The 18,793-nt window shown below is 34.9% G+C and overlaps 3 protein-coding genes and 1 pseudogene across 6 annotated transcripts; 3 read left to right on the plus strand and 1 right to left on the minus strand.

The window, feature by feature from the left end:
- Positions 1–404: 404 nt before the first annotated feature.
- Positions 405–3,544, minus strand: LOC100799221 (cytochrome P450 71D11). 2 transcript variants are annotated; one of them, XM_026127308.2, is made up of 3 exons: positions 2,925–3,544; positions 1,771–2,373; positions 405–626 (listed from the first exon to the last, which is right to left on the minus strand). In XM_026127308.2, the coding sequence occupies exons 1-3, from the start codon at positions 2,925–2,927 to the stop codon at positions 579–581; spliced, it is 654 nt and encodes a 217-aa protein (XP_025983093.1). In that variant the 5' UTR covers positions 2,928–3,544; the 3' UTR covers positions 405–578. The 2 variants fall into 2 exon arrangements, with proteins under 2 accessions (XP_025983093.1, XP_025983092.1); XM_026127307.2 differs by having other exon boundaries at positions 2,760–3,517.
- Positions 3,545–4,150: 606 nt separating this feature from the next.
- On the plus strand, positions 4,151–7,927 carry LOC100792507 (splicing factor U2af small subunit A). Of its 3 annotated transcripts, XM_014772828.3 has the most exons (4): positions 4,151–5,567; positions 6,292–6,418; positions 7,262–7,359; positions 7,500–7,927. In XM_014772828.3, exon 1 carries the CDS (start codon positions 4,407–4,409, stop codon positions 5,211–5,213), a length of 807 nt encoding a protein of 268 aa, XP_014628314.1. In that variant the 5' UTR covers positions 4,151–4,406; the 3' UTR covers positions 5,214–5,567; positions 6,292–6,418; positions 7,262–7,359; positions 7,500–7,927. The 3 variants fall into 3 exon arrangements, with proteins under 3 accessions (XP_014628314.1, XP_040869039.1, XP_006605458.1); XM_041013105.1 differs by having other exon boundaries at positions 4,151–6,418; XM_006605395.4 differs by lacking the exon at positions 6,292–6,418.
- A 4,060-nt stretch (positions 7,928–11,987) lies between these two features.
- On the plus strand, positions 11,988–14,021 carry LOC100799751 (cytochrome P450 71D11-like; annotated as a pseudogene).
- Positions 14,022–16,093: 2,072 nt separating this feature from the next.
- On the plus strand, positions 16,094–18,428 carry LOC102665189 (cytochrome P450 71D11). Its single transcript, XM_006605397.4, has 2 exons — positions 16,094–17,134; positions 17,634–18,428. The coding sequence occupies exons 1-2, from the start codon at positions 16,232–16,234 to the stop codon at positions 18,255–18,257; spliced, it is 1,527 nt and encodes a 508-aa protein (XP_006605460.1). The 5' UTR covers positions 16,094–16,231; the 3' UTR covers positions 18,258–18,428.
- The last annotated feature ends 365 nt before the right edge of the window (positions 18,429–18,793 follow it).

Consider the following 18,793-nt stretch of genomic DNA (forward strand, 5'->3'; position numbering starts at 1 on the left):
CCTTGGGGCGTTTGGTACAAGGAAAATACTTTCTTTCCCAAGGATATGGGGATGAAACATTGTGGGAAATGTAACCCACCAATTTTTTTTTTGGAAACATTGTTTTATGAGAATATTATTTTCTTAAAAATCAAAGCATGAGAAACAAACATTTCCATTAATTTAAGAATTCTAGGAAACTATATTTCTCTTATTTGTGCTATTGACAGTCGCTATACTACATAATGAAATACGAAATCGAAAAAATAAATTTTGTTAAATACTTCGTTGTTGACTACATTTTTAATTTGATATTTTATATTTCTCATTTTACACATCAATAAAAATACCAACCAATTAAATGATGTAACTCTTCTCAACTAAAAATATACAGTTGTATAATAATGAGACAAAATATGTGTATATTTTAGAATACTTATATATAGGGGCCTTATTTTATTGTTTTGCAGGTTTATAAAATGTCAGGACCAACTTCGTTACAAAGGCATATTTATAAGACTTCACTTTACAAGATGATAACACCCATAACAAGTTGTTTGTGTACACTATTAGCTATGCCAATCAACTGAACTGATGCTTCATAGAATTCTCTCCCCGCCTCTCCTTTGTGCTTCAGTGTGCGTGAGCTGAGTGAAGGAAAAAACAATAGATAGTTATACACATAAATATGTATATATAAACAACATAACGAAACAGCCAAACAGGTAGGCAAACTAAGTTAAGCAGCCATAAAATGTATCTTGAAGAAGCCTGTTGTGAGAAGTGGCAGCAAATTAAAAATGATTTTAAAGTTGGTTAAAATTTGGAATTGTATGTTTACACAGAATGAGAAGACCCTAGCTTTATACTAATCATGATGTGCAAGATTATGAATGATGACAAAGACAATTAAGACAAAAATGATAACAATGAAGAAACCCTTTTGGAAATTCTTCAAACATGAATTTGAACATTCCAAAATCTGAATGAAACATGAATTTGGTGGACAGGCTAGTTAATTGGCCTCTGCCAATGATTGCAGGTGAATCAGATGATGAATGGGATTGGATTGTAATTTCAAACAGCATATTCTTGAAGGATAAAGTTGAAGTTAAGCATACAAAAAATAATTTGAATATTTCAAATAACACAACAAGGTACTAATTCTCAGATTTTTCCATTATCATTTTGTAATGACAGCAACACTAGGGAAATTAGAGAAACACAAGTAGAAACACAGGGAATGGTGAGGTTTCTTTAATATAAAAATCATGAACCAGACACCATAAAATAGCTGCAGAGTAATAGAATATGAGACTAATGAGATATGAAGCACCAAAGTGGAGAGTAGAAGTCATTCACACCAACACAACCTTCTTTCAACCCTTACTAAAATATTCATATTCATTTTTCGGGTTAAAATGTTGGCTTGGTGGTGAAGGGAGAAGGGAGGGGGGAGAGGTTGTGGGTTCGAATCCCCCTAGGAACAAAAAATTAACGACTAACTGTTAACATTTGCCGATAAAAAAAACTAAATATTCATTTTCCTTTTGCAGGGCACATTCATTTACAGTTGGTTCCCCATTTCAGCTAACAATGCGACTTTGCAATTTATTGCAACTAAATTTAACTTGTAGATATGGAGGTTCTTAATTTAATTGACACTGACTTTGGTTTCATCTAATCTTCAGTTCAAAAATCAACAAAGATAAACCAAGCTTTATTTCAGTAGTAAATGGATAGTAACAAATTCAAAGGATATAGCCTTTGCTTTTATGGTAATTTTCTTACCATGATAGGACGAAAAGTGATATGTATCAAGAATAGGTCAGCTTTTCTTGTAACAGTCACTCCAGATTGTTCAGTCATGTCCAGGTCCTCATTTTTCATTCCATTTGGAAGCTTCCAATCAAAGTGAAACAACAAAAATGCAAGTGCCAACTCAACATTTTTCAAACCAAATGTGCTTCCTGGGCATATTCTTCTTCCAGCACCAAATGGAATGTACTCAAAATTACCCCCTTTGTAGTCAATAGAGCTATCAATGAATCTCTCTGGATAAAACCTCTCTGCTTCACTCCAGTACTTTGGATCTCTTCCAATTGCCCAAGCATTCACTATGACCATACTTTTGACTGATATATGATACCCATCAATCTCACATGCTCTTGGAAGTAAAAGAGGAGCTGGTGGGTGTAACCTTAGGGTCTCTTTGACAACTAATTTCAAATATTTGAGTTCATCAATGCAAATTTCATCAACCTTTCCTTTCATATTGTATACTTCTCTCACTTCAGCTTGTGCTTTCTTCAATACTCTTGGATCCCTAATCATCTTTGCCATTGCCCAATTTATGGCAGTTGCTGCTGTCTCACCTCCAGCACCAAATATGTCCTGGATAGTAATTATTGACAAGGTTAAGTTAATGCAAAGATATCCAAAGAAATAATTAAGAATTTGACTTCTTTAGTCCTTTTAAAGTGAGGGGTTAAATTTTGAGAATAAAATGGAGAGTTATTATTTATAACTCTTGACTGAAAAATCAAAACTTGAGATTACAAGAACATGTATAACTAACTACTAAGTAATTAAAATCTCAACCATTGATTTTTCAATGAATGATTCCAATTTTACACTTTATCCTCTAAATTTCATCTCTCAGGAGCCAAATCCAAAATTGATAAGCTGAAAAAATCAAAAGTTGAGATTACAAGCACAACTAACTATTAAGTAGTTAACATCTCAACCCCTTATTTTCCAATGAGTGATTATAATTTTATCTCTCCGGAGCCAAATCCAAAAGTGATTAGCAGATGGTATCCAATAATACATGTCAGTTTGTGTACAACTCCAAAGAGCATATGTGTGAGATATTTTACGGTGAGTATTAAGCATAGCCTTGATATTGTTAATAGTTAAGCAAATATCCAGTTTGCTATCATTACCATCCTGGAATTTTAGGAGAACATCTACCAAATCTTCCTCTGCTTCACCCTGCTGGCCTTCTTTGGCTTTTGCCTTTGCCTCTCTGTGTTCATTGATGATGTCTAACAGTATCCGATCGATTTGTCGATGCAGCCTCTCAATCTTAGGCCTCAAACCAGTAACAAGTTGAAGCCATTTAGCAGAAGGAAACAGATTCCCTAAGTTAAAGCCTCCTGCAACTGTTACTCCTTCTTTCACTGCCGATATGAATTCTTCTTGGTCTTTGCATGTCATGCCAAACGCAGCTCTTGAGATGATGTTATAAATTGATAAAAGTACTGCTTCAGTGAGGTTTATGAGAATCAATCATTTTGATGAGGTTGGTGAGCTCTTCTTCTCTTATTGGCTTGAATGAATTGATACGTTTTTAGGTGAGAAGCTCCACTGTGCATATTTTTCGCAGCAGTCTCCAATAATTTCCATAGGGTGATCCAATAATGTTTGTGGAACCATAGGACAGTATATCTGCAGCCAGAATGAGAGGCCTTGATGCAAAGGTGACATCATGGGTTTTCATTATCTCCTTAGTATATTCTGCTGAGGAAACAATGACTCTGAAGACATGTGTCAATCCACTTTTGGATCATGACCAACGCAATAAAAGAAATTTAATATCCACTTTTAAATACTTTATTAGGATTATTAAAAATTTCAAAAAATAAATTTCAATCAAATGAAAATAAATATTGTTTTTCATTCTTAAGTACTCTTAAAATTCAAAGATTGCAAAAGAATATATTTTAAAGTTTAGATGCTTCTCCTAAAAGAATTTAAAATAAGTTGAGCATTTGAGAATCCATGGTGAAATGAGACTACTGCTAGTAAGGTTGGTTCTAGAAGTCCTGATAAAGATGGTTGATGCTGAAGGGGGAGAGTTGGGATTTTGGTTGCAGTAATTTGCTGCTTGTTCTTTCTAGTCTCTACATTCAGAATAAGATTACTTTTTAAATTAAATAAGATTACTTTTACAAAAGAGTCTTAATAATCATTACCGGTACTTAATAAGAAAGTAAAAAAAAAAAAATTATTATAAAAAGTTATAAAAAATATAAAAATATTATGAATTTATGTATTTAAATAAAATTACTAACACTTGCCTTTACAAATTATCTTAAAAATCATTTACGGATTAAACTTGAGTGTTAAATCTTTTGTCCATCACCATTAAACATAAACTTTCTAACGACTAGTACAATAATAAATGATCAAATAAAACAAAATGTGTTTATGTTAAGATAATAAATAAATACTAATGAATTAATTGGACAGGCGAAGGCGAAGGGAGTGCAAAACAGAAGGTTCGTTAAAGTCGAAGATAAATTAATGCAAAGTAGTTAGTTGGCAGATAGAAGAAGATCATCATCATAATCGATCCGTTACAATTAGGGTTTCTGATTGGAGCATAATAGCGTATTATCATCTCATCTCTCAGCAGCAGCAGCATGGCGGAGCACCTTGCATCGATCTTCGGCACGGAGAAGGACCGCGTGAACTGCCCGTTCTACTTCAAGATCGGCGCGTGCCGCCATGGCGATCGGTGCTCGCGCCTCCACAACCGCCCCAGCATCTCGCCCACCCTCCTCCTCTCCAACATGTACCAGCGCCCCGACATGATCACCCCCGGCGTCGACCCACAGGGCCAGACCCTCGACCCCCGCAAGATCCAGCAGCACTTCGAGGACTTCTACGAGGACATCTTCACCGAGCTCGCCAAATTCGGCGAAATCGAAAGCCTCAACGTCTGCGACAACCTCGCCGATCACATGATCGGCAACGTCTATGTTCAGTTCCGCGAAGAGGACCAGGCCGCCAAGGCGCTTCACGCGCTTCGTGGGAGATTCTACAACGCACGCCCAATCATCGCTGATTTCTCCCCCGTCACGGATTTTCGCGAGGCCACGTGTCGGCAGTTCGAGGAGAATAGCTGCAACCGCGGCGGGTATTGTAATTTCATGCATGTGAAGCTCATCGGGAGAGATCTACGGAGGCGACTCTTCGGCCGCAACCACCGCGGTGGCAGTGGGACCTACCACCGCGTCAGCCGGAGCAGGAGTCGCAGCCGCAGCGCGAGTCCGAGATACCGCCGGGAGAGACGGGAGAGTGATTCTCGTGGAGGGCGGCGGAGCAGGGAGAGGGACGGCAGCGGTGGACGGAGGAGACAACACGGGAGCCCTCCGGCCAGGGAAGGGAGCGAGGAGCGCCGCGCGAGGATCGAGCAGTGGAATCGGGAGAGGGAGGAGAATAAATGATTTCACGATGATTCTATGTTCATTTGCTTGCGATAGAATAAACCATCAATTTCATCATCAAACTATTATTATTACCCTGTGTCCCTCCTTAGTAGTCCTTAGAGTAATGAAATTAGTATTTAAGGAATAGATGGAGTACTTAATGTCCACCACTTTAGTCTAATTTAAAAGATTTTCTAATATTTGGAAGATTACTTGGCATGATTTAGGACTACTTAAATAGTTTTTTTTTTTTTTTTTTTGTTAGTCGAGGAAAGAGGGTGATAGTGGAAGGATTGAATTGGTGGTTTACTTTGCATGTGAATGGTGGCAGCGCTAATAATGAAACCCTCTCACTGCTGTGTTGTACCTACGGTAATCGATTTCTCTTTCTCTTGTGGTATTTTGGTCGACAGAGAATGGAATGGAACTTTGTAGGAGCTTTTGTTATTGTGTTTTGTTTCCTGAGATTGCAGAATAATTAGTTTGGGCTGTTCTGTATTTATTGTGCTGTTTCAGCTTTGGATATGTGATGAATTGGGCTTCTATAACTATATTGAATATGCTAGCTTGTGCTTGTTACTGCTGAATGATATGGCCTCGTTTTAACTTTTATGATTACTACTTTGTTGTTGGGGGAGGGAGTAGAGTTAATACTTAGTATGTTGAGAGAGAGACAGGTGGAGTGGGAACCTTAAAATTGAAATTCGTAATGTTCTATTTTATTATTTGTGCCACAAATTTTCATTGTCCGTCACATATGCGAGTTAGTTCTTTTTTGGTGTGTGGCAATCTCATACTTGATATTGCAAGGGACATTTTTTTTCAGCTCATTAAAGGTTTGGGGTGTTTCTCTGCTAATTGAAGGTGTGCTAGTACAGTCAACAACTCTTTGATTGGATGTAATTTTGGTAAATTTGAATTGAATTAGAGCTTTTGTTAGAGGCTTCTATCGATTATTTTTACTTGTCTGGTTATTTCTGATTTGAGTTATGGATCAAATGGTTTCAGTCCTGATTGATAAATTGAGTGTTGAGTTGTGGCCCTGCCTCCATTGTCTTTTTATGTTGTTCATTTCTTGTTGCCCTTGTTATGCCAGACACAAAGCTAATTTCGATGGAGTGCATCCATGTGTTTTAATGGCAAATTCAGGCAAGCTTTGCGGCTGGGCTATGGGGCGATTCTCATTGGAATACTTCTTAGTTTTACCACATCTGGGCATAATAGTAAATTAGGACATCCTTTATAGACTTGTATTTCATCTTGCATTTTGGTTTACAGTTATGCAGTTAGAACATCTGGCCTTTATATCTCAAATTCTACTGAATATATCCCAGTGAATAAGGGATATGCGGATATCAATGAGTGATTTTTCTGCTTCTCTGTTAATTTTCCATCTTCCTTGGTTGGATTTCTTCCAGGTTGTTTGTAGATTCGATTCTTTCTCTCTTTTTCATGCTTAGGAGTTAAGACTAAGGCCCCAAACCAAAACATTCTCATTTTCCTGTGATGGTGTGATGCTTTGTTCTTCCTTTGTCTCTACCTTCCTCCTCCTCAGTTCTCCAGTTTTTTCTTTCCTGTATCTGTAACAATACTTTTGATTTTCTGGTGTTTTTCCCCCATTCTTTAATATGAGTACTGTTTTAATTTTGAATAGTATTTCAAAAATCGTATTTATTTAAATAATATATACTATATGCCTAAAATAGCTGCACTTGGCTATAGCCCTGCAAGCCAGCAATGAATTGCTACTAAGTGTGTTTGTGGTAGCTATATGTGCTAAATATTTTGCATTAACACATGCTATAAGGATATTTGTTAAGACATCGACACTTAAAAACATTAAATGAAAAAGTAAAGCATGCAATGTATTTGGAACTTATAAACAACTGTCGTTGATTTAATCTTTACATTTTTTATTCTTTAAAAAGTGCCTTTGGTGCTTTTAGCCAAACCTATCTTTAATAGTTCTTGTCTTGCTTGTTCTTTCTTTATTGTCTGTATTTTATTTCTTTCTTTTCAGCTGAAAATGATATCAAGATTTTTACATGCATCTTTTTCACCTGTAGGCTAGGTGCTATAGGGGGATTGGTAGTGCTGCTGCTGTTCTTGGAATGTAGGAATTGCAATTCAAAGATTAACAAAGTTGGGGTTTGAATTGCCTCTAGTAAGACTGCTCGTTTCTATTATTAGTTATTATCTTTATTTTAATGTTTGCATGTGAGATTGGAATCCTTTTCTTCAGAGGCCATTTCTGGCTGGTCCACCTGTGAATCTTATAACGTGCTTTCTTTCTTGTCTTTACAGCACTATAGGCATATAAAAGCATGTTTCGAAGAAACGTTTTTGATGAATCCAAGTGTTTAATTCTGTACAAATGAGACAACTAAGACGGGCAACTTCTGGTTTGTTATCGTGGGATTTTTTCCCACTTGGGCAATGGCAGTATTTGAGCTCGCCAAACTTTTGTTGACATCATTGCTTAGTGGGTTTTTTTTTTTTATCCATAGAAATCAAAGACAATGTCAAGGAGTTTACAATAACTCACGCACCCTGCTAAACCAATTGAGCTGGATCCCCTTGACTGCTTAGTGGGTGTTTGGTTTAACTTATTTAGGAGATATGGTCCCTTATGTCTTTTACCTTCTCGGGAGAGCTCTTGATAAATAGGCTATTATTTCTCTAAATTTAAGTTTGAACCAAGCCATCAATTTATGCTTAATCCAATTGATTTAGCCTTTGGTGTGTGTTTGGGAGTTTGGATTGGGAAGGGAGGGGAGGGTAAATTTTTTATTTCTAATTTTATAATTTTATAAATAAAAGAAATAAAATGATAGATTAATATAAACTTCTTTTATATTTTATATACAAAGTTATAAACTTAACCTCTAAATTTGCCCTCTCCACTTTTCTCATTCAAAACTCCTAGACTCCGAGAGGACAATTTAGCTAGGCACCACTAGGCAGCGTGACTTACAGGTATTTTATGGGATTGTCCAACAAAAGTTATCGTTTTAGGAAAAAGCAGTTCTTCACGTACTATCAGTTAGGAAGGAACAAGGATTATCATCATCTGATATAATATACAGTGCAGCAGTTTAGGTTCCTGAAACCCAAGATAATGGTGGAAAGATGCCCAGAACAGTATGTTCCCATTCTTGGTTAGACTACCTACCTTACCTCCTGTATCTGATTTGTTCATTTTTTTAAGGGGGAGGGTCCATTGACTGAACTTTTATTGTATGTTTGGTTGAGTGGAAAAAACATAGAGAAAAAAGAAATAATGATATATATATATATATATATATATATATATATATATATAATATATATATATATATATATATATATATATATATATATATATATATTTCTTTTCAGTTTGGTTACAGCAAAAATGGAAGGAAAAGGAAGAATGAAGTTGACTTCAGAAAACAAAAATTTGAAAATTTATAGTCTGTTTGACATAAAGTTTGAATTGAAGAGAAAGAGAAAGATTTTTTTTTCTTTCTGAATTCTTGTCTTTAGAAGCTGTATTTTTTCTCGATTTTCTCTCAGAAAATACATTGTCTTTATTATGTTTTCTTTTCTTTCTATCTTTTTCTTCCTTCCTAACATACCATCGGTATGAAATCTGTATAATATGATTATCATCCAACAAAATCAACTACAGTTGATTGAGTTCTGTTGTAGGCATATTGATCAGTAGAATTTAGGGTCTTACTGCGGTGGTTTTTTGAAGTTGCAAGAGGGAAAACTGAACTATTATGTTTCCAAGACAGTTTGAAAGTGAGCTAAGGGAATAAACCACCAAAACAACTGGTTGCCTGTCCCTTAACTTGAGATTCTCCCAAACGGTGCATTCAGAAGAAAAGGGGTAATCTATCTATAATTCAGAGAAAAAACAACTGGTCTTGTTCCTGTTTAAGCGGCTTATTTCATCCTTTTTGGTATAAATATAAATATTATAAGCATTGATGGATGTGGATGAAATTTAAAATCAAATTTGTGAGCAATGAAATTGTCGAGAAGTATGATTAATGATTTGTTGTTAATGTTTTCTCCTTTCTCCCGTTGCCATCGCCTCCTCGGGTTCCTCTTTATGCAACACACATGCGGCATTCTCCTTCCCCGTCGTTGTCCTGTGAAAGGAAGTTATAAGGGTTTCATCACTTTTAAAAAGATCCATTTTTAATTATTTTCAATACATTGTTTGTAAGAAAAATTATAGCCTTGATTGGTACAGCTTAACCAAAATCAATGATTTTATAAAATAGGAGGATTAAATTTTTTAATTTTATAATAAAAGATTAAAATTATATTTTAGTCTTAAATTTAATGAACTAAACATAGTCTAACCGTTCGAAAACAATATTGGATATGGAAAAACTCGAATAATAAACTTAAACACAGTTCCATTTGTTAGGGTAATGAGTCTCTCTTTATTTTTAAAGTGTTTTATTAATTAAGGATTTGTTTGAAAAGTTTTATAATAATTATAAAAAACTTTTCAAAATAAAACAAAAATCTTATGGTCCAGTACTAGAAAATTCATAGCTAGATAGAAAACAAAAGTTAGATAACCCAAAGAATTGACGTAATATTGTTAGATTATGTATGCTGTGTTTACATAAATAAGAACGTAAGATAACCCAAAGGATAAACGTAATAGACATTTGTGTTCTCTAACCTAGAACAAAAAAAAAAAAGCAAAAGTTAAATACAACTTAGAGTCTATGGAACGAATGAAAGTTAAGAGGTGAAAGTAGTACTCCAATTTAAAATACATACAAAGAGATGAAGAAAAAGATAAAAAGTTATCTTAAAATAGAGACTCTATAATTGAAAAGATGAAAGTTTAAAGATAAAAATAAATTAAATCTTAATTGGAGAAATCTTTATAAAATAATAAGATAAAAATGAGAAAATATTTTTGAGAGGATATGAAATATTAAATATGGCTAAAAAGTGAAAATGAGAAAAAAAAAAAAAAAAAGGATAGACACTTCCGCATCTTTTAATTTTAATCGTTCTTGACATTGCCTTTAATAATGCTATCGAAAATGGGTACACATATTTAAAGAGAAAGGTTATTCTTATTTTCTGTTTGGTCACAAAGAGAAATGTTATTCGTCAAAATGGTTGTACAAAAAAGGTGATCATATTGTTATGGGAAAAATGTGTAATTGTTCTTTTTTTTCTTTCTTTCATATTTATAATGAAAGTGAATTTCTTACGCATAAAATATACGAAAAATTCGACTATGATTAATTAAGACAATGTTTTGTTTAATATTTAATTGATTTATTATGCATATAAACACAGTATTTAAGTGATTGATTAATTGGTTAATTAATTAAAATATCGGTATTAGGATTATTAAATTTTCTAAAAATAAAAACGCTTAGTAAATTTATTTTATATTTCAGGGGTTTCATACCCATAGAGAAATAGCCATCCACACATACCTAAGTTCTTTACAAGGTATGACGCAAATCTTTAATTATGGAATAAACTTAGGAATCCTTACAATCAAATCTTACCCTTTTGTGATTATTCAATACATAAGAAATTTGTAAATCTTAATCTACCCATTTCAAGTAGTTGGATCATTTCAAAAATTAATATTAGAGTTTTGATAGTGATTAATTGTATATAATACGTGCATGTCTTCATGCACAAAATTTACTATATTTAATTTCGCTGAACTTCTAAAAAAAAGGAGCTAGCACAGACAGAAAGCCTGCATTGGATACCACTTTTATTGAGGACATACAACACCAACTAAGCACTCAATTAATGCCCATGAAAAATACCTTCCTCATCACTACTACAATCAATGTTGACCAAAGTTAGCAAGATCATGCATGATTTTAGGGTGCATTATAGGCTAGACAAGTAATTAAGTGGCTTCACCATTAGCAAGGGTGGTCATTAATAGGCATGCATTAGACGTAAGAGATAGAGATATTATACTAATATTCATTGTTCAAAACTATCTACATTACTAAAAGTATTTTTTTTTGTACCAATTAGATTTTGTTTCTTTTCAATTTAAGTGTAAGTATACAACGGGTAAGGGTGTAGTCTTCTCGTCCGAATTCACGACCATTCACACTCTTTTGCTTCATAAAATGATTAAAATGTCCTCTTCAACAAAAAAGACAAGGAATTTAACATTTCATGGGTTTCATCTACCCATAGAGAAAGTGCATGCTATCCATGCATAACCAATCTTTGCAAGGTTGTAACGCAATCTTCTTTAATTTAATGGAATATTCCCAAATTTATTGAAACATGCAAATCAAATACATATACTCTTAATGAAACTCACCCATTAACCGATACTCAGTAGCATTTTGATTATATGCATATTAATTTATAGTAACACTATCACGTAATTAATCCCTTTAAAAGCGTAAGAGTATCAGATTCATATTTTTCAGACTTCTAATTTCCTCAATAAGGAGGACTACTTAATTTTGTCTGTTGCCACTTTGGTGACTCCACACAAGTAATCGATACAAAAATAATAAACAATGTTGCTTCATTACTGCACGGAAAAACTATCGTCAGCACAAAAAAAAGTAAAAAAAAGGAAGTGGGTGGGGTGAAGCTATACATGAAAACATGAAAATTAATTAATTAAAGCAAAAAATATATACAAAAACTTTTCTTATTGGGTGCATATATGTATTTCCAACAGTATATAAAGGCTCAAGTCTTCCTTTTAATTCTCACTCTCTCTAATCACCTTCATTAATAATCCTTATTGCTTTGTTTTGATTTACCTCCATGGATTTTCAAATCTTTGATATGTTAGCTCCTATTTCCCTTTTCCTCTTCATGATTGTGGCATTGAAATTAGGTAGAAATCTCACCAAAACCAAGTCAATTCCAACATACCCCCTGGCCCATGGAAGCTACCTAACATAGGAAACATACCCCATCTTGTTACATCTACTCCACATCGAAAATTAAGAGACCTAGCCAAAAAATATGGACCCTTGATGCATCTAAAACTTGGGGACCTCAACCATAGTTGTTTCCTCAGCAGAGTATGCCAAAGAGGTGATGAAAATACACGACCTTTAATTTTCATCTAGGCCTCAAGTTCTAGCTGGCAAAATAATAGGCTATGATAAGAAAACCATAGCTTTTGCACCTTATGGAAACTATTGGAGACAGCTACGTAAAAATTGCACATTGGAGCTCTTCACCATAAAACGTATCAATTCATTCAGGCCAATAAGAGAAGAAGAGTTCAACATCCTCATCAAGAGGATTGCTTCAGCAAATGGATCAACCTGCAATCTCACTATGGCAGTGCTTTCATTGTCATATGGAATTATTTCTAGGGCCGCGTTTCTGCAAAGACCTAGAGAGTTCATATTATTGACAGAACAAGTGGTGAAGACTTCTGGAGGCTTTAACATAGGAGAGTTCTTCCCTTCTGCTCCATGGATTCAGATTGTTGCTGGTTTCAAACCTGAGCTTGAGAGGTTGTTCATAAGAAATGATCAGATATTGCAAGACATCATCAATGAACATAAAGATCATGCAAAGCCAAAAGGTAAAGAAGGCCAAGGTGAGGTAGCGGAAGATATGGTAGATGTTCTTCTAAAATTTCAAGATATGGGTGGTGAGAATCAGGATGCTAGCTTAACTGATGACAACATCAAGGCTGTAATTGAGGTAAGGATAATTAATATGGCCTTGTGAATATTAATATTTTTTTTTGGTTACAATGGTTGTGCTGAGGTTCGAACCTTGACTTCATGCATACTACTCCAATCCCACCACTAGGCTGATTCTAGTTGTTTTATTTGAATATTAATTATATGAACACAAACTTGTTACTTGCTGAAAGGCTTAATTAGTTATATGAATGTTTAATTAATTCTCATATATGACAATTAATTAGTATTACTCACATAATTGACAAATTGCTTTTTCAGAAAATGTTTGCTTCTGGAGGTGAGACATCAGCAAATAGCATAAACTGGACAATGGCTGAGTTGATGAGGAATCCAAGGGTGATGAAGAAAGCACAAGCTGAGGTGAGAGAGGTATTCAATATGAAAGGAAGAGTTGATGAAACTTGCATCAATCAAATGAAATACTTGAAAGCAGTTGCCAAAGAGACTATGAGGTTACATCCTCCAGTTCCTCTTTTATTCCCAAGAGAATGTGGAGAAGCATGTGAGATTGATGGGTATCATCATATACCAGTCAAAAGTAAAGTAATTGTGAGTGCTTGGGCAATTGGAAGAGATCCAAAGTACTGGAGTGAAGCAGAGAGGCTTTATCTAGAGAGATTCTTTGCTAGCTCTATTGACTACAAAGGGACTAGTTTTGAGTTCATTTCATTTGGTGCCGGAAGAAGAATATGCCCAGGTGGCTCATTTGGTTTGGTAAATGTTGAGGTGGCACTTGCATTTTTGTTGTATCACTTTGATTGGAAGCTTCCCAATAGAATGAAAACTGAGGACTTGGACATGACTGAACAGTTTGGGTTAACTGTTAAAAGAAAAAAGGACCTGTATTTGATTCCCTCCCTTGCAACATAAAGCTCACAAGCTGAGATTATAACTTTTGGATATTGTTAGGTTCACTCTTAAATAAAGTGTTGTCCATCTATCTTAAGATGTTTTAAGTAGAGCTGAAAACTTTCTAATAATGTGTCTCAGAATGGTGGCAATTGATTATATATGGAAAACTTGGTAGATTCGACCAAAAATGTTGTATGACATTGTGTGGTAGAACCGTATTCACACCTAATCACTATTACAACTTCATAAAATTCTATGTGAAACATTACAAGAAAACAAAAGATGATCTGTCAATTTTATATCTTTCTTACAAAAATTACATGTAAGATTATGGTATGTGGTCATCTCCTTAATCATATGCCTAATAATCTTTTAGTCAAACAAATTAATCAGCAAAATCTATTTGGGTAACTCATGTGTTGACAAGTTAGCCTCTCATGCTGCATAGAACTCAGGTTTTTCTTGGTGGATGACCCCACCTCCTTTTTTGTCGAGGGAGCTCCTTAATTAGTTATAGACAAGGACTACCCTCATATAGATTTAGATAATCTCTTCCTTGGGTTCGGCTTAGTCCCCTTAAGTGTTTTGTTTCTTCTCTTTATACTTTATATATTATCTGGTTTGGTTAGTTCTTAGGATCAGTAGGGGTTGGGGTGCCAACATAGTTGTGATGCCTTCCCCTGCTGTGAAGTTCTAGCCACTCCTCCTTTGCTAAAAAAATAAATAAATTTGGGAGACACTTGAAAAGAAGTATGGTGCGGATGATGCAGGTGTTCGTAAGTACATTACTGGCAAATGGTTAGGATTCCAAATGTGTCGATGATAAACCAATAATGGAGCAAGTGCGCGAGTATGAGAACTTGGTCTATAGTACGTTGTAATGGGAATTTCTATCACTTTTCAGACTGGTTCACTTGCCCAATAGATTGTATCTCCTTATGTGCCTAGTGTAGTCTATTTTTGAGTGTGTGAAGAGATGTCTCTTTGGAGGAAAACATTTGCTAATGAGATAGCAATTTGTGCTCACAATTTCAACTTGTATTTGGTAGTAATATGCACAAGAAGTTTCTATGAAATCAGAGACGTGACATTTCATTCATACATTCAGCAACAGATTGCTTAGTTTCCGATACGTATATTTCTTACAAAAATCAGAAACATGAAATTTCATTCATATATTGCTTAGTTAGTCTGAAAACACATTAACTACTGCATAAGGCATAAAATAAAATCGCACATCCTGAAACAGCAGAGTACAACAGAAATTTCAGCAACATCAAACTTTGGTTATTTGCTGCTAGTGTCATTGAAGGGAGGAAGGTATGTTCCTTTTCTTTTGTGATGCTTAGGAAGGCAACGGATGTGTAGGTCTCTTGTTTTGTACAACGTTTTTGTGGTGTGCCTGGATATTAAAACTGACATACTGTATGTGTCCTTTAGTTTGTGGGGCCATTATGCTTTCAGTGTCCTAAACTATGGTTTCTCTCTTTCTCTATCTCAGAATTCAAAACTTCTTATGCTCGTCGGGCAACAGCATTTCTTATTCTGCCATTCAGCTTTTTATTTCTTAAATGAATTTTTCTTTGCTTTTATATATATATATATATATCCAACTTGAGTCCGGGATATCCTACACTAATTTGATTTAATTTGTCGATTAAGTTCCATAACTTTTGATTGTCTTTATGTTAACTTGGAGTATTAATTAATGAAAGCTGTTAACTATTTAGTAGCACAATACAAGTTTTTTTATTTACGATCCACTAATGCAAGTTGTTTCAACTTAATAAAAGGTATCAAATTTGTGTCCTTACTATGTAATTACGTTAAATATTTAACAATTCAAGCAGTATTGTCCCCTGTGGTGAAACTTGGCATATACCTGTAATTCATAAAAAAAAATAAAAATTATAGCAACAGGAACTGTTTTATTGGCATGGTATGCGATATTAGCATTATAAAACAAGGTGATCCATTTCACTCAATAATGAAGACTAATTGTCCCCTTATTTTAAAATACATCCATCCTTGCCTTGGCAGACAATATGATAACTGCTTAATTGAATGTTATCCACAATTATTATGGTTCTGGCCTCCAGCAAAATATCATAAAGCTTGATAACGCTAAGATTGCATAGAAGAAGACGACAAAATCACGCAACAAGTTGTTGCTTAAATATACGCGGAAAGTCTAAATGAAATGGGGACATGCTTTGAAAAGTCAAAATTTTATGTTTTTTTCTACATAGATATCAAATAAGTGGCTGTTAAAAAAAAAGTTGGATCATAATATTAAACATTTAAACTATTAATATCTGCCGATATTTATGAAAACGAAATAAACCGGATTCTTTACTGTGAAGTGTGAACTGTGGAGTTTGCAGCAGCAGCAGCAGGAACAGAATCCACTAGAAAACAATAAACGGCAAACAAAATCCTCATTTTTATCAGGACTTTTAGAACCCCTTAGTGGTCTCTTTTGTCACTATGGATTCTGAATTACTTAGCATATTACCCCCTATCATGTCCTTTTTCCTCTTCATGATTGTGGCACTAAAAATAGGGAGCAATCTCAAGAAAACTGAGTCATCTCCAAACATACCCCCAGGACCATGGAAGCTACCAATCATAGGAAACATACATCATCTTGTTACATCTGCACCACACCGAAAATTGCGAGACTTGGCCAAAATGTATGGACCCTTGATGCATCTTCAACTTGGGGAGGTCTTCACAATCATTGTTTCCTCACCAGAATATGCTAAGGAGATAATGAAGACCCATGATGTCATCTTTGCATCAAGGCCTAAAATTCTAGCATCAGATATATTGTGCTATGAATCCACAAATATTGTCTTTTCACCGTATGGAAATTACTGGAGACAGCTACGGAAAATATGCACACTGGAGCTTTTCACCCAAAAACGTGTCAACTCATTCCAACCAACAAGAGAAAAAGAGCTCACCAATCTCGTTAAAATGGTTGATTCACATAAAGGGTCGCCCATGAACTTCACTGAAGCAGTACTTTTATCAATATATAATATCATTTCAAGAGCTGCGTTTGGCATGGAATGCAAAGACCAAGAAGAATTCATATCAGTGGTAAAAGAAGCTGTAACAATTGGGTCAGGTTTTAACATAGGAGATTTGTTTCCTTCTGCAAAATGGCTTCAACTTGTTACTGGTCTGAGGCCTAAGCTTGAAAGGCTGCATAGACAAATTGACCGGATACTGGAAGGCATCATCAATGAACACAAACAGGCAAATTCAAAAGGCTACAGTGAAGCGAAGGAAGATTTGGTGGATGTTCTCCTAAAATTCCAGGATGGTAATGATAGTAACCAGGACATTTGTCTATCTATTAACAATATCAAGGCTATAATCCTGGTAAAGTTTACCTCACTCCTTTCTCTAGAACTTAGACGAATGTTTAATACTTGCACCAGAATATTCACACATGAACCCTTCAAAATTGTGAACTATGCTCCAATTTCCATGATGTATTATTGGATGCCATCTGCATATACCTTTTTGAATTCAATGCCTTCAAAGTTGTTCTTATTAACGTGAAATTCAATCGTTGAAATATTTTAACTGCATAGTTTGTTATATATGTGATAATTGTTAGGAAATTCTACATTGCCTGCCTCAGTTCTCGGGAAACAACTTATACATCTGTTGGGTAACTTTACTTGGTATCAATTGGTTTTAAGTTGAAATTCAACAATAATATGTCTATGCAGTTTTTCACAATCTAAACAGTTGGTCTTCCAATCAACAGTTGTAATTGAACTTTATACTCAGTTTAGAGAACTCAAATCCATAACAATCTCTTTGTATACCATTGAATTAGCAAAAATTAGACTCACTGATAACTACTTTGCAGGACATTTTTTCTGCTGGAGGTGATACAGCAGCTTCTACCATAAATTGGGCAATGGCAGAGATGATAAGGGATTCAAGAGTAATGGAGAAAGTACAAATCGAGGTGAGAGAGGTATTCAATATGAAAGGAAGGGTTGACGAAATTTGCATCGATGAGCTGAAATATTTAAAATCAGTTGTCAAAGAGACACTAAGGTTACACCCACCAGCTCCACTTTTACTTCCAAGAGAATGTGGACAGGCATGTGAGATTAATGGGTATCATATACCAGTCAAAAGTAAGGTAATTGTGAATGCTTGGGCAATTGGAAGAGATCCAAAGTACTGGAGTGAAGCAGAGAGGTTTTATCCAGAGAGATTCATTGATAGCTCTATTGACTACAAAGGGACTAATTTTGAGTACATTCCATTTGGTGCTGGAAGAAGAATATGCCCTGGCAGCACTTTTGGTTTGATCAATGTTGAGGTGGCACTTGCATTTTTGTTGTATCACTTTGATTGGAAGCTTCCAAACGGAATGAAAAGTGAGGACTTGGACATGACTGAGCAATTTGGAGTGACAGTTAGAAGAAAAAATGACCTATACTTGATACCGGTCCCTTCTAATCCTTTCCAGGTAAGATAAACTGGTAAAGCCTACAAGAAAAGGCTAGAACCTTTGTATTTGTTATTACCCATTTACTAATGAAAGAAACTTTGCATTTTGTTAATTTTTGCGATGTAGCGTATATATCCGTTGAACAGTGTGAATTGGTCTTAAGATGAAATCTAAAAGATCTCTCATCCCATTCCTATCTTTCAAATCGTCAGATGGGCCTTGCTCACCCAATTTAAAGTCTGCCTTTTGATGATGGATGTTAATTTCGATATCCTGATTATAAAGTTGAACACTTGAACACACTTATCAGCGGAGGCATTCAACTTATCATTAATATTTCTGATTTTGAGGTTGTTCTTCAAGGATGCTATATCCACTGGATTGTTTTCTAACATGGCATGACATGAAAATGAATGTCATACGTGCGTATGATGGTGTTTAAAGATTTTCAGAAATTTATCTGTCAGCCTAATTATTGTTTGATGACTTTCAATTTTGTGAAATTAGGATATTTGAAGATTAAACATCCTAATTGTTGCAAAAAGTTAAAAGTCATCAAATAA

This window comes from Glycine max, chromosome 20 (assembly GCF_000004515.6).
Source record: "Glycine max cultivar Williams 82 chromosome 20, Glycine_max_v4.0, whole genome shotgun sequence".
Taxonomy (NCBI): Eukaryota; Viridiplantae; Streptophyta; class Magnoliopsida; order Fabales; family Fabaceae; genus Glycine; species Glycine max.